Below are 16,975 nucleotides of genomic sequence, written 5' to 3'. Positions count from 1 at the left end.
ATACTACTTTGTGAAGAGCTTAAAAAGAGGCAGTATACTTTCTGTTGATCTTCACCACCAAACTTTCCTCCAAAATGACTCTGAGGACAATATGACTAGAAGCCCAGAACTCTGCTGCTCTGTCTGTAATGCCACATGTACCATGTGACCTGAAATCCAGCTATGTAGAGTTCAGTCTTTAAAAACAAAAAGCCCACTCATCTGATTATGGATCAATCTTCATGAACAGTCAAAATTAACATATGGTGAGTTAAAAAATGATTCTCTGGAACCCTAAGCTGTGTTCCCTAACATAAGAGAAATGAAATTCTTGTAGTGATACCTGAGGCAAGAAACTAATTTGACAGTGGTTATCTAAAACCAAACAGCTTTTAAACTCTAGACATTTTATACCTGTGAATTCCATCTGATTTGCCTTTCTAAAATATGAGAAGAAATCTGCCCTCGCTGATTCTCTGAAATTAAGGTAGATGTTCTGCTAATTCACATCATGCCATATACCAAAACGAAGGACAAATATTAGAGAATAGCAACGTAAATGAAGTTTGGCAATGGTAAAAGATTTACACTAAATAATACAGATCTAGGAAACTGACCACAACTGTGTAAATCCATGAGACTTCTGGAATGTATGACCTAATATACTTAGAAAACTGCTATGTCTCAGAAGATGAGATTTACATGAAATCTATTAAAATAAAATGAAAAAATAAAAACAGTAGGGAGGAGAAAAAAATGACTTATAAGAAATATCCTTTTACCTGCTTCAGTTTCTTCTTCTTCTCTTTGCTGGAGAGTTTGGCATCTGTTATAACTTCCTCTAACAAGGCTGCCAGAGGTTCTTGAGAGCCGTATGATCTTTGATATTCAAATTCCTCTGGACTAATTTGACGGCAAAACGATGGAGCAGATAAAGTGATATCCATATCGGCTCCTGGGTATTTTATCTGAGGCAAAAGGATTAGTAGTGAAGGAATATAGCATATTTTCAAATAAATTATAAGAATTAGTTTAGATTGGCTGTGCACAGTGGATCACGCCTGTAATACCAACACTTTGGGCTGAGGCGGGAGGATCACGAGGTCAGGAGATTGAGACTATCCTGGCAAACATGGTGAAACCCTGTCTCTATTAAAAATACAACAAATTAGCCAGGCGTGGTGGCATGGGCCTGTAGTCCCAGCTATTCGGGAGGCTGAGGCAGAAGAATCACTTGAACCCAGGAGGCAGAAGTTGCAGTGAGCTGAGAGATTGCACCACTGTACTCCAGCCTGGGAAACAGAGCAAGACTCTGTCTCAAAAACAAACAAACCAGCCAAAAAGAATTAGTTTAGATCAAATACGGGATATCTGCTTGTACTGTAGGGATGCCATGTTAGTTCTCAAAATTTGATTGGGGGAAACTCTATATTGAAAAGTAAAAGTATTTCCATAACTTCAAAGTATTATTATTTAAAGCCACAGTTTCAAACAGGATTTTGGCCTTTGTAAACCCAAGATCCATTTTAATAACAAAAAAGTCTGTGCCGTCTTTTAACAAGATCTGAAATTCAAGCATAAATCAAACATAGTGACTAAAATGATTCAAATCACTGATAATGTTGGACATCCACTGGAACTATCCAGGCTCCTTCCCACATCTGAAGAGTCTGATTCCCAATGCCTTGGGGATGGTAGTGGCTCACATTTAAGCTTTTAGGAAGAGAGGGGTACTACAATCATTTCCTAACATCTTACCAGTAAGAATCAAGTAAAACAACAAATGTGAAGACACTGCAGAAGGGAGAAGGGAAAAGGGAGAAATAAGAGGAAAAAGGAAACCAAGACCTGTGAATAAATGAATATACAATAAAAATACTTAATTTCAGAGCCTGGAGTCTTTTCAAATAGAAGGTTGCAGATAAGGCTCATAGAAGTCTTGTGTCAAAAACATTGCCTACCCCATAATGTATTCCAGGGTCAGCCCTGAAACTGTCCCAAAACAATCACAGGAATAATCCAAGCAACACTGCATTTTCAGAGATGCACTGCCCTAAATGTGATACAGTGTAGACGCCTAGAAGCCTAATCTAGAGAACAAAGATCAATAGCAGGCATCCCCAAACTACGGCCCGGCCCGTGGGTCGAATGTGGCCCCCTGAGGCCATTTATTCGGCCCCCTGCTGTACTTCAGGAAGGGGCACCTCTTTCATTGGTGGTCAGTGAGAGAAGCACAGTATGTGGCGGTCCTCCAACAGTCTGAGGGACAGTGAACTGGCCCCTTGTGTAAAAAGCTTAGGGATGCCTGATCTATAGGTTCTGAGTGCTGAAAGGAACAGCTACTTGGCAATTCCACTGTATACTTGCAAGAGAGAAAAGGTAACTGGGCAATGGAATCACTACTGATTTTATTCAGAGCACACTGCAGTGTCTCTTCATAGATCATGTTTACCTGCAGTTATATTAATCACCATAGTTCAGCCTTCTGAACTTCAAGTAATAACAAAGGACTCATAAGGCTAAGTTACTACAATATATGCCTGTGCTATGCATGTGAATACACAAACCTAGCAAGTATACAGGGCAACATAGTTATTGCTTGATATGGTTTGGCTGTGTCCTCACTCAAATCTCATCTTGAAATGTAGTTCCCATAAACCCCACAAGTTGTGGGAGATAGGAGGTAATTGAATCATAGAGGCAATTATACCCCCATGCTGTTCTTGTGATAGTGAGTTCTCATGAGATCTGATGGTTTTATGAGAGGTTTTTCTCCCTTTTGCTCAGCACTTCTCTCTCCTGCTGCCTTGTGAAGAAGAATGTGTTTGCTTCCCCTTCTGCCATGATTGTAAGTTTCCTAAGGCCTCCCCAGCCATGCTGAACTGTGAGTCAATTAGACCTCTTTCCTTTATAAATTACCCAGTCTTGGGTCTGTCTTTATTAGCAGTGTGAGAACAGACTAATACATTGCTATAACATTTTCTTGCAGAAACTTGGTGAAGTATTTCTGTTCATTTTTATTTTCTTTAGGTTTGGTTCATAAAAACACCAGAGGAAAAAAGATTAAACTAAAACAGTAGTTAAGATTACACTTTCACCCATGCAAGTGGCAAAGGTATGTATGAGTGTTAATGACAATATCCAAAGTAGGCAAAGCTGCAAAGAAAACACTCATTTTCTTATATCAATGACAAAAAAGTAAATTGAAATGATTATTCTAAAGAGAAATTTGGCAATATGCTATCAATACTTAAAATATGATCATGGCCTTTGATCAAGCAGTGTTGCTCCCAGAAGTTTATTCTTAGAAAATAATCACAAATTAGCGAAATAAATAATCTAGCTATAAAACAGGTAGTGCTATACTGCTTCCAAAATGAGGGAAAGCATGGAAACAATGTAAATATCAACCAAAAAGTATCATTAAATATTAAGGTATATATCCATATTACAGAATACTATGTTACCAACAATATAATAATAAAATAACAATAATGATGATACCAACAACAATGGCAGCTACTAATTGTAGTTTTACAATGTGATAAACATTATTGTCAGCATTTTGCCTGTATTAAACCTACAGGTATTAATCACATGTATTAACTCCCCCCAAAACCCTATGAGGTAAATATTAAGTACTATTATTCCCATTTTACAGATGAGAAAGAGAGATGTTAGGATAGATATTGAAGCGGAGACATGTTATATAACTTGCCTAAGGTCACACAGCTAACAAAAGGCATGTCATGAATTCAAAGGCTCCTGAGTCTGTGCTCTTGGTCACTCTAATGCCAATCATGGATATTTAATAATGGGGGAATTTTTTCTTTGTTAAGAGAATGTAAGTAGAAGTGGGGGAGGGAGAAAGGGGGGAAGGGGGAAGGGAGGAAGGAGGGAGGGAGGGAGGGACTGAGGGAGGGAGGGAGAGAGGAAGGAAGGAAGGAAGGAAAGAAGGAAGGAAGGAAAGAAGGGAGAGAGGGAGGAAAGGAGAGAGAGAGGGAGGCAGGAGAGAGGGAAGAAAGTAAGGCAGACATGGACACAGACGACAGACACACACAGAAAAAAAATCTGAAAGACTTTAATACTGACTATGAACATTTTAGTATAACTGATAGTTTTTGGTGTATTTTTTCTATATTTCCCAAGTTTCTTCAATGTTTTAGGTTGATAATTACAAAAAAAAAATGAAAAAATTTGTTAATTTTAAAATTGCATACTAGAAACAGCTGGACAGTTAATTATTTTTGTAATACCTCAGAAGGAGACAGTTCACTGGTCCTTAATTGTGGAGCCTCAAAGAGCTCAAATGAGAAGAGGTCCAATCAGTCAGAAGGAGTCAAGTGGACCTTCTATCTGCCTTTACTAGGTTTCTGCTCCCACAGGCTGACATACAAACCCCACTTTGGGGCCCACACAATAGTAATGTATTACATTTCTTTTGCATTGTTTTTATATAACCACCATGACAACAGCAACAGCTACCTTTCAAAGAGTACCTGACATATGTCAGAAATTCATACTAGGAATTATACAGTATAGTGTTCTACTCTTCACAACTTTATAAAGAAAGAATGACTCATTTTAACACCTGAGAAAAGGAAGTAAAATCTGAAGAGGTTAAGAGACTTGCCCAGAACCACAAAACAAAAAGGATACAGCTAGGAGTTTGGCCAGGGTTTCATGGCTTTAATGCCAGTGTTCTTCTACCATACTGTTTTTTAGACGGAATATGGCATGATAGTTTAGAGCACTGATTCCAAAGGCTGACTGCCTCAGTCTGAATTCTGGCTCTGTGGCCTTAAACAAAGTTATTTAAATTCTTTGTGCCTCAGCTTTTTCTTGCAAAAAGTGGGAATATTAAATTGGTCACAGGGCAATTACGAATCAAGACACTTATTGCACATAAAATCATTTCCATCAGTACATATATGTAGATTATGAACACTCATTCAAGAAATTTGCAATAAAAAATATGCCACATGGATTGATATTAACAAAACCAAATTTGCATTCTGTAAACTTTTCAACGATAATATAAACATATGCAGGGCCTCACTATGTGCCAAGACCTGTTATAAGTCCTTTATAAACATTAATTCACTTGATCCTCATAATAAAATGCCCCAAGAAGCCTAGCAAGCTTACACGACTTTCTACTGCCAATTTTATAGGACTGATAATATCCTCTCCTTTACCTGGACTCTTCGTAGATGAGCCACACGCTCTTCTATAGAGGTCTGCAAGGCCAAAGGGACTTTCAGAATTTCCTGGTAATTGTCCATCAGAAATGTTACCAATCTAGCAGCTAATAACTCATCCAAGTCCACTTCATCCTTGGAACACAAGATGCAACGGGAAAATGTCTGAACCATCTAAAAAAAAGAGGGGTGGGAGGTGGTAAACACAGATGAGTATTTTTCTGAACTGAGTCCAATCTAATTTGCAAAAAGCAAATATGAGAAATGGTCTTAAGCACAGGGTGCACATTCTACCAAGAGTACCCAGTCATCTCAGATGGGCTGAAGGTCTCAACAACCAGAACATAGAAAATGTGTGTCTTCCCATTAAGAGACTGCAGAGAGATGCTTATCTGAGCAATTTTTAAAGGTACCTCCTTTTACACATGATTTTAAATATACATATACATATATATATACACATACACACATATAAATATATGAAAACAAATTTTGAAAATCATCATCACCATGACTTGAATCATGTAGCACTTTTAAATTCAAAGCACTTTATAGCCAATTATTACTTATCCTAATTTCATTATTGATTTGTTTTAAACCACTAACACAGGCCAAATGTCTCAACCATTACATCTTTTCCTAGTTAAATTATTTTCTCTAGGATTTTGGATGCGTATTTAACAGTCACCTTTGAACAAAACCATGGGATTTTATAGTACATTAAGTGATGAGACTCCCTTTGCAACAAGCAGAAATACAAAATATAGCATCAATATAATATAATAATTTCTATAGAATTCATATTAACTACTCCATTCTTTTTCTTTTTTGGTTTTTTAGACGGAGTCTCACTCTGTTGTCCAGGCTGCAGTGCAGTGGTGTGATCTCGGCTTACTGCAACTTCCACCTCTTCGTTCCAAGCAATTCTCCTGCCTCAGTCTCCCTAAGTAGCTGGGATTACAGATGCCCACCACCAAACCCAGCTAATTCTTAGATTTTTAGTACAGACAGGATTTCACCATTTTGGTCAGGCTAGTCTAGAACTCTTAACCTCAGGTTATTCACCTGCCTCAGCCTGCCAAAGTGCTGGGATTACAGGAGTGAGCCACCATGCCTGGCCTAACTACTCCATTCTTAATGCTATTCTTTGGACTGTTTTTTTTTTATTTTCCTACTAATTTTATTGCTGACAATCTTCCTTCAAAATCTTCAAGCATAAAATCATGTAATTCTGCTTAGTAAGACTTCATTTCATTAACACGCTGCAAATGATCTTCACTTACATTTACATGTACAGAGAGACACTCAGGCAGAGATTTTTTGCCTGGAGACCATGGACCCCCTAGACTCTGTGATTGTCTTGAAACTGCATGCAAAGTTTTGCACATATATTCTATATGCGGAATAAATATAAAGCTTTCTTCAGCTTTTCAAAAAGGTCCATTAGCCTCTCTAGCCATGCATTCACCCTAAAAAAATATAGAGATGAAGAATACTACTGGGCACTGAGTGCTCCTCTGATCTTACTCTATTTTTCTTAAACTGGGCCAGTGAATCTCTACCCAGTGATTTAGCAGGATATAGAAAGCACATCCATTTCACTGAAGCACCAATTTTGCTCCAAGACATTTTTTGAGAAAAATTAAAGAGATTTTGCTAGTAAGTAGGTTCTAAAATAAACTCTCTTTAAAAATATATGCTAACAGAAGCAGAGATTAGATGGTGGTTACCAGAGGCTAGGGGAACAGAGACATGGAAATGGAAGATGCTAGTCAAAGGGTACAAAGCTCCAGCAAGACAGGAGGGGTAAGTCTTAGTGATCTAGTGCACAGCATGGTGACTAGAGTTATAATAATGTATTGTATATTTCAAAATTACCAAAAGAATAGATTTTTAATGTTCTCATTACAAAAAAGACGAATATTGTAATTAGCTTGATTGACTCTTTCGATAATGTATAGATAGATTAAAACATCACATTATACCCCCATAAATATATGCAATTATTATTTGTCAATTAACAATACATGTAAAATAATTTTAAGTGGGAGAACAAGATGTAGCGGATCTCTCTACAGAGTCTGCCCCTTACTCAGTTTTCATGTTCTTCAAGACACTTAAACCAAAAGCATGATATGAGTCTGGGTGGACACTGACTGTGGTTCTTTTAAGCAAGCCTGCTTTGTACTTCCCTCTGATCACCCAAATTAACACACCTTACTCAGTCAACTTTCATTCCAAAAAGTCGTATCTTATGTTAAAAATCAACCTACCAGTGTTCTGGTGCCAAAGCCATCACACAGGGGTGGCATCTCTTTGTTTAAGCAAATCCTTGCCATCATCCTCATCAATAGCTGTAACTTCCTCCTATTTTCAGGAGGCAGGAGAAGGCAGCAAATCTGAAATGCTTCAACTGCCACTTTCTCTTTCTGTAACAAACCTGATTTAGAAAAAAAAAGTTATCTTTTAACATCTATAGCCTATTTGATTCTATATGGTCATATTTTAACAAAATATATATTAGCAAAATTACATAAAATATTTTCACAGTTTTAGCTATACTGGGTAAATTGAATAAGATCCATTGTCACTCACAAATCACCATAGAAAATACGAACCATTGACCAGGGATGACAAATATATAGAACCAAATAGAGCCATTTTCTCCTCCCATGCACTAGACAGATACGTCTCAATTTTAATAGCATTCTTTCCCACTGAACCAGGAGCAGCCAGGCTAACACTACCCTAACCCTCAACACTCACGTTATTATTAAGTCCAAAATAGCAAGAACATGAACATGCCATCACTGTCCCGAATTCTTCCCTCTGTATTATTTCCTCATTATCAGCAGGCTCACCACCTTGCATGACTCTCACTGACTAAATAAAGAACTAATGCCCACATAGTCAGTCCACTGCCAAATGGTTCCACTTCTTTCTAAATAGCATCTGTCAAATAACCCTTCCTTCCACTTAGGCTATCTTTCATAGTTAAGTGTGCTGATTCAACCATTCTTCCTCACTTCAGGTATGATCTTGCTAAAAGTTAGGATATTCTAGCCAGGCATAGCGGCTCACACCTGTAATATCAGCACTTTCTGAGAGGCTGAGACAGAAGAATCACTTGAGTCCAGGAGTTTGAGACCAGCCTGGGCAACGTAGTGAGAACTCATCTCTACAAAAAAATTTTTTTAATTAGCTGGCATGGTGGCACACGCCAGTAATCCTAGCTATTCAGGAGACTGAGGCAGGAGAACGGTTTGAACCCAGGAGTTTAAGGTTATAGTGAGCCATGATCGCACCAGCCTGGGCAATACATCAAGACCTTGTCTCTCTCTCTCTCTCTCTCTCTCTCTCTCTCTCTCTCTCTCTCTCTCTCTCAAGGATATCATAGTATTGCTCTCTTTTTTATTATATTTGTCCCTGGACACACTTATATCCAAGCCCTTTAATGAGGTGAAACTGCTCCTATCAGTTTATCTGTTCTATATTCAACAATTTCAAGTTGCCATTAGTCTTTGGGAGGCAAAAACCATCTTTTATATTGAATAAGTATTTATTGACCATCTATAATAGACAAGAACTGTGCTATATCCTGAAAATACAAAGATATACCAGGCCTCTTCCTTTGAAGAGCTTATGCACTGTGAGGAGAAACCCATTAACAAATAAGTGACAAATGAGAAGCAATGCAAGAAACATCTGCAAAGGCCACAGGAGGGGAACTATAAGTCACTCAATATGACTGCAGCACAGGTTATGAGGGGAATGACTTGGTAGGAGTAAAGTTAGAAAGATCAACAGAGATGAGATCGTAGAAGGCCATGACTGCCAAAGGAGATTGGGTTTCATCCCAAAGGAAATGGATGTGCATGGGTGGGAAAGGAGGGCAGAAGAGAGCTTTTCTAGATCAAGTGCAGATCCTAGACATACTCAGGAATGCTGCTGATTATCATCATTATCATCTATGTAGACCTGTTTCAATTCCACATCATTAAATCATGGAAAGAAAAAAGATTTACCATCATATTTTAATATATTCTTTTATTTACCCAACAAATATTTATGAAGGCCCGCCTGTATTCCAGGAACTGTATTAGGAGGGGACATACAGTGAAGAATAAAGCAAAATCCCTGTGTGATCTCATGGAGCTTGTTTTCCAGAGATAAAAAGCAAAAAGATATAGAAATACAATGTCAGGTGAAAAGATGCTATGGAGAAAAACAGACTGGAAAGGAGCTGGGGAGTGAGGGAATGTACTCCAAAAAATAGTTCTATCATTTTTAGGAAGGCCCCTCTCTAAGGCGATCATGTGAGCAGAGATCCAAAGGAAATGAGAGCAAGCCAGGGAAATACTGCAGAGACAAACTTTCAAGGTAGAGGAAATTGCAATTAATGAAGATTGTAATGTGAGCCCATGCTGGGAGTGTGTGAGGTATAGGTATAGGTATAGAAAACAAGTCAGAAACCAGGTTAGAGAGGCAGCTAAGGGGTGGATCGTACAGAACTTCATAGGCTATATAATTAAGGACTGTGGGGTTCATTATAAATGTCCTGAGAAACCACTGGTGGGTTCTGAGCAGAAGAGTCACTTGATGTGAATTGCTTTTTACTCTAGCACCTGTATAGCAAATAGATTGTAAGGGGAAAACAGGGAAAAAGAAAGCCACACAGCACGCTGATGGCCTGGATAGGGATAGAGTGATTGAACTGGTAATAACAAGAAAAATTGTATTTCTCCACAAAGCCTTCTAGTTTTTCCATAAAGTCTTCTATCTCACTGTCCTACAAATCCCTTCTTTTTCCAAATTAAAAATCCCCTTGCAAAGGGAGATCTCACCTTATCATTGATGAATTGTATCTACATTGGTTTATGAATGAGACTACAAGCTAATTGAAAGCATAATGCATTTCTATTGGCAAGCCGTATTTCCTAGTATAATACAAAGTAAACAAATAAACACTCAAATACCTATTTATCAACAGACCAAATTTTATTATAATATTAGCCAGCATTATATGGCTACTAAATGATAATTTTTGAAGTTATGCAACAATATTTGTAGTATAATATTTAAGAAAAAAGTGAAAGTATGCTGATTATAAAACCTGTAACCGAGTTTTTTTGAGGTGTTGGTGAGGCACGGCTCACATAAGAGAATGCTATGGATTCTTGGTCTCCGCCTTCTTAAGAATAAGATAAGGAACCATTGCAGGTGCACTGTACACTCATAAGAGTAAAATACTGGACCCAAGAAGTGTTGCAGAAAGGTTTTTTTATTTAGGTAGAGAAAAGACAAGAAAAGAATAAGAAGAGAAAGACTTCCATGAAGATGTAGAAGTGGATTCCACAGGGGAAAATCCAAGAGGGGAAAGAGAGCTCCCACTCTGTGGGAGGGAATCCCAGAGAGCTGGAAATCCGGTATGGGTGAAGGAGCAGGGGAATTTATCCTGGGAGAAATTCCCACCTTCCCAAGTTTCTCTGGCCAATGAAAGGAGTTCCTTTGAACTTCCGCTAGAGTGATTGACTTTTGATTCTTCCCGCGCCCACGAAATTCAAACACAAACCGTTAAATATCCTGGATGGAGAGAGATGGGAGGGGGCCATGGCGCTGGGAAATTCTTGTCCTTAAAACCACGCCTCCTTGTGGACTTGGTAAGAGAACACATTCCCTCAAAGTTTTATGAAAAATAATGTATTAAAAAAGAAATACATTTTAAAATTAAGAGTACATCAGATTTTTTTATGTTTAAATTTCTTTGTGAGGATGCTGTTAAACAAATATGTAAAAAGTATATCTATTATATTTTTTCAAAAAATCATTACTAAATTCTAAACTACCAGTTGCTTGCATGTATAAAGCCAAAATTAGGGTAGATAATGATTTCAGGCTTTATGAAAATTAAGTGAGGCTAGGCATTGTGGCTCATGCCTATAATCTCAGCATTTTGGGAGGTCAAGATGGGAGGATCGCCTGAGGCCAGGAGCTTAAGACCAGCCAGGAGAACATCACAAGATCCCATCTTTATAAAAAAAATTAAAAAATTAGATAGGCATAATGGCACATGCCTGTGGTCCTAGCTACTCAGAAGACTAAGGCAGGAGGATCACTCGAGCCCATGAACTTGAGTCTGCAGTGAGCTATGACTGCACCACTGCAGCAGCCTGGGTAAAAGAGCAAGACCCTGAAAAAATAAAAGGAAAGAGAGAAATAAAGAAAAAGCAAAAAAGAAATTAAGCAAGAAGGCATAGGCAAATCCATCTCAGAAATTTATCTTCACAAACCTACATACTGCATGATGAGCGACCAGGCTTGACTCATCAACATTCCAATAACTCAACCCTCCTGTGACACCAGGGTGTCCCTTTTCTTCCCTCTGATCCCAGCTGGGACTCCTCTATAATTCCTTCCAGCTGTCAACCTTCCTATTTCTTGTGAAAACAGCAGCCTATGCTCTATCTCTTCCTCTTTTAAATCCATAATCATTTCCCAAGATCGTGCCCTTACTTCTGGCAGTGAAGAAGCCACTATCAGTATCTTTAATGGAAGGAAGTCTCTGCTGCACAATATTGGATAATGTGAAGAGGGAGTTGCTTACCCCCAAAGCTAAAAGAGCAGCATGAAAGGATGACGTTCCTGTCACCTGCAGCTGGAGCATGGGATACAGTTTACCAGACTGGGGAGAAAACCCACTGTAAGGACTGGTTAGGTCTGTAACACTTGGATTTGAACCACAGTTGAGCTACATAATGAATTAAGTAGGACTCTGGAAGTTGATCTTGTAATGTAGCCATCTTTTAAAGCAATGTTCTGAGTAGTGGGGAGGGAGGGGAAGAGCAGAACACTTTTTCCAAGCTACCTGCTTGGAAAGGCTTAGGATAAAACCTATCATTTTGACATAATTTCTGAGACAAAATTGAAAAATTAATTCATTTCTCCCTCCTAAGAGGTATAAAATTGTTTGCCCAATTCCCTTTACCTGCTTACTTTTTTTCAAATATAAATTACTACCACCTAATACACTACAGAATTTACTTATGTTATCTACCATTGTTTTTCCTCTGCCCCACTGGAATGTAAGCTCCACAAGGGTAGAGATTCTTGTTTGTTGATATGCCTTCAACAGCTAGAAGAATACCTGGTACATCATAAGTACCAATAAAGTTTTGTGTAAAGAATGAATGAATGAATGATAAGATTGACCCATCTCTTATTGGGATGGCAGTCAGAATATCTGGATTAAATCCCAGCTCTCACCTGACTGTGGACAAGTCAACCTCCATAAATCAGTACAATGTTGCTAATAGTCATAAAACAAAATCCATGTACTACACTGGGTATCCATGGGCCATACAGAGGACTCAAGTGAACTAAAAGTTTCAATAGCATCAATCATAGCTACTACTACATTAAAACTAACAACAGGAGGAAGATACGACATGAATCACATAGAGCTTTGGCTAGATTTTCTTTAAAATCTGGTTTTAAAATGTATCATGCACTAATAGATAAGATCAAATTTGGCTCTGGGCCTCACAACAACAGCAGGTAAAATTCCACAATGTCCCAACACAGGCATATTATTGAATAATAAGTCATTTAATTATGCCCTCCTAAACCCTAATTGCCAAAACACTTGTTGACCCACATTACATAATATGGAAGAAGATATAAACTTATGTAAACATCATCCACATATAGTGTTTTTGTAAAATTTGCCATGCATACTTCAGAAAGCCTCTGTCACAGGTTTTGCTCTGTGAGACACTGGAAGATTTTCAGGTCTGCATTATTATTACTTGCAAAAAGATATGTCTTGTTCCCTGGTGTTAGAAGGTCCTAAAGAACTCAAACTTTTTTTGATTTTTCAGCTGAAAGTTTGTAGATGTCTTTGTTAGTGTCAATAAGAGAACTAACTGCAGTTGTCATTTGATAGTTGGCTCCTTGTTAAAGATTACAGAAGTCTTTACTGGAGTAACCTATTAACATACAGGTATAATCTCATTTTATTGCCCTTCCCTTCATTGTGCTTTGCAGATACTGTATTTCTTACAAATTGAAGCTTTGTGGCAATCCTGTGTTAAGCAAGTCTGTCAGCACCATTTTTCCAAAAACATGTCCTCACGCTATGTCTCTGTATCACATTTTGGTAATTCAGAATATTTCAATTTTTTTCATTATTATTTTATCTGCTATGATCTATGATCAATAAGTAATCTTTGATGTTACTACTGTAACTGTTTGGGGGTACCACACAACATGTCCATGAGACTGTGAACTTAATCAATCAATGTGTGTGTTCTAACTGCTCCACCAACAGATGGTTCCCCCTCTCTCCCTCTCCTTGGGCCTCCCCATTCCCTCAGACACAGCAATATTGAAATTGGGCCAATAAATAACCCTACAATGGCTTCTAAGTGTTCAAGTGAAAGAAGAGTCAAACATCTCTCACTTTAAATCAAAAGAAATGATTATCCTTAATGAGGGTGGCAGGTTAAAAGCTGAGAGAAGTCACAAGCTAGGCCTCTGGTGCCAAACAGTTAGCAAAGTTATGAATGCAAAGAAAAGTTCTTAAAAGAGACCAAAATGCTACTCCAGTGAGCACACAAATGATAAGACTGTGAAACAGCTGCGCTGCTGACAAGGGAGAAAGTTTGAGTGGTCTAGACAGAAAATCACATTTCTTTAAGCCCCAGCCTAATCTAGAACAAAGTTCTAACTTTTCAATTCTATGAAGGCTGAGAGAGGTGAGGAAACTATAGAAGAAAAGTTGGAAGCTAGCATAGGCTGGCTTATGAGGTTTGAGGAAAGAGGCTGTCTTCATAACATAACAGCTACATTAAACAACAAATTTTCAATGTAGACAAAAGAGCCTTTAATGGAAAAAGATGCCATTTAGGACATTTGTAACTACAAGGGAGAAGTAGGTATTTGGCTTCAAAGCTGGAAAGGACAGGCTGGCTCTCTTGTTAGGAGCTAATACAACTGGTGACTCGAAGTTAAAGCCAGTGCTCATTTACCATTCCAAAAATCTTAGGGACCTTAAGAATTATGCTACATCTGGATGGGTGTAATGGCTTACATGTGTAATCCCAGCACTTTTGGAGGCCACGGCAGGAGGATCACCTGAGGTCACGAATTCAAGACCAGCCTGACCAACACCATAAAATTCTGTCTCGGCAAAAAATACAAAACTTAGTGGGGCATAGTAATGTGTGCCTATAATACCAACTAATCTGAAGGCTGAGGCAGGGGAATTTCTTGAGTCCGGGAAGTGGAGGTTGCGATGAGCTGAGATCATGCCATTGCACTCCAGCCTGGGCAACAGAGTGAGGCTCCACCTCAAAAAAAAAAAAAAAAAGAATTATGCTATATCTATTCTGCCTGGGCTCTAGAAATGACAGCACATGATTTAGAGAAGATTTTAAGTCCACTGTTTTTTCATGCCTGCTACCACAAGATCGATTCTGTAGCTCATAAATCAAGGAGTAATTTCAACTTTCAAGTCTTATGACTTATACATTTCATTAAGCAGTGGCTACCATAGATAGTGATTCCTCCGATGGATTTGAGCAAAGTACATTGAAAATCTTCTGGAAAGGACTTACTATTCAAGATGCCACTGAGAACATTCATGACTCATGGGAGGAGGTCAAAATATCAACATTAATAGGAGTTTGGAATAAGTAACACCAATACTCCTGGATGATTCTGGTGGGGAGCAGGGGTTAAGTCTCAGTGAAAAAAGTGACCACAGATACAGTGGAAATAAGAAGAGAACTAGAATTAGAAGTGGAGGCTGAAGATGGGGCTGAACTGCTGCAATCTGATGATGATAAAACTTGAAATGAGGAGTTACTTCTTATGAATGAGACAAGAAAGTAGTTTCTTGAGATGGAATGTACTCCTGGTGTTGATGTGAACATTGCTGAAATGACAACCAAGGGTTTAGAATGTTCCATAAACTTAGTTAATAAAGCAATCACAGGCTTTGCAAGGATGATTCCAATTTTGAAATAACTTCTACCGTGGATAAAATGCCATGAAATACCATCACAGGCTACTGAGAAATATTTTGTAAAAGGAATATTAATTGGTGCAGCAAACTTCATTATCTTATTTTAAGAAACTGCCACAGCCCCCCACCAATCTTCAGTAACCACTACCCTGATCAGTTAGCATCCACCAACATCCAGCAAAAAGACTATGACTCACTGAAGGCTCAGATGATTATTAGCATTTTTGGTAACAAATTATTTGTAAGTAATATACTATACTGTTTTTAGACATAATACTATTGCACACTTAATGGCCTACAGTATAGTATAAACATATCATTTACATCCACTGAGAAACCAAAAAATTTGTGTAGCTCACTTTATTACAATAGGTACTTTATTATGGTGTTCTGGAACCAAACCTGCAGTATCTTCAAGGTATGCCTGTATAATGTACAATGTCACTGTCTTAAAATCCAGGTGAAAAGATACTTTTCTTTTTTTTTAAATCATATTTCGCATTGAGAAACCCCTGTGGTAAAGATTTTCCCAAGTTCGGTAAGTATTTAGAATTCTGAACATCTGCTCTCATCTGGGAATATGCAAAGGGCCTACTGGACAAAATGGCACAGCAATTAAGATTATCTAGAGCCTGAAATACCTGGGTTCCTATACAAGCTTTGCAACCTAACTAGCTATGTGACCTGTAAGTCCTAACTTAAGCTTCTGTAAAATGGATAAAATTAATTAAATAAGAGTTGTAGAATTGGTCATGTGTGGTGGCTCACGCCTATAATCCCAGCACTTTGGGAGGCCGAGGTGGGCGGATCACTAGGTCAAGAGATCGAGACCATACTGGCTAACATGGTGAAACCCTGTCTCTACTAAAAATACAAAAATTAGGTGGGCATGGTGGTGCACACCTGTAGTCCCAGCTACTCAGGAGGCTGAGGCAGGAGAATTGCTTGAACCTGGGAGGCAGAGGTTGCAGTGAGCCGAGATTGCGCCACTGCACTCCAGCCTGTTGCCTGGCGATGGAGCAAGACTCTGTCTCCAAAAAAAAAAAAAAAGAGTTGTAAAATTAAATGAGGTAGTACATTACAGTGGTGAAAGCAGTCTGACACACACAATAAATACAAGTTAGTTATTAATGTTCTTTAAGTTATACTGATAAAAGCACTATTTTGAATATTTTCATTTTTAGGAAAAAGCATTACATTTAACAACTTGTCTCCTGCTAACTGATAAAGTAACTTCATGGATGAACACACGATTTTAAGGACAAAACACAATTGCTGACCTGTATTTACTTCTTATTCCAATTAATTTAAATAGATAGTTTACTAGGAAAAAAAAACATAAATGTTTATAAATGGCAAAGATTAGGAGTAGGGATTCAATCTACAAGATATCAAGATTCATTCTAAAGCTATATTAATTAAGCAGTATAATGTACCATGAGAATAGACAAAAGATCAGCGGGATAAAGCAGAAAGCTTAGATAGAAACTGGCCTAAGGACAGAGGGATCCAAGATGGCCAATTAGGAGCAGCTCAGGATTGCAGCTCCCAGCGAAAGTGCGGAGCATGAGTGGATGCAGCATTTCCAGGTGGATTTTTATTGCCCACAGACCAGGCGATTCCCAGGTGGAGGAGCCCCACAAGTCACCAGCACAGCTGTTTGGCCAACTTGGCTGGTTCGGCCTGCACGGCTGATTTGGCAGGCGCGGCTGTTTTGCCAGCGCCCTCGTGTGGCAGTTCTCCATACAAAATACATGGGGTCAGGTGCCAT

The 16,975-nt window shown here is 38.4% G+C and overlaps 1 protein-coding gene across 1 annotated transcript in view; it reads right to left on the bottom strand.

Moving 5' to 3' along the window:
* DEPDC1B (DEP domain containing 1B) overlaps positions 1-16,975 on the bottom strand; it is a 100,965-nt gene that overhangs the window by 7,690 nt on the left and 76,300 nt on the right. The window contains exons 8-10 of the mRNA XM_003925819.3: positions 7,454-7,620; positions 5,178-5,354; positions 762-947 (exon numbers count right to left, since the gene is read on the bottom strand). Of these exons, the coding sequence (XP_003925868.1) occupies positions 762-947; positions 5,178-5,354; positions 7,454-7,620 (530 nt within the window). The remainder of the gene's footprint in view (positions 1-761; positions 948-5,177; positions 5,355-7,453; positions 7,621-16,975) is intronic.

Source organism: Saimiri boliviensis, chromosome 1 (assembly GCF_048565385.1).
Source record: "Saimiri boliviensis isolate mSaiBol1 chromosome 1, mSaiBol1.pri, whole genome shotgun sequence".
In the NCBI taxonomy this organism is placed as follows: domain Eukaryota; kingdom Metazoa; phylum Chordata; class Mammalia; order Primates; family Cebidae; genus Saimiri; species Saimiri boliviensis.
This window is presented reverse-complemented; position numbering and strand designations above follow the sequence as displayed.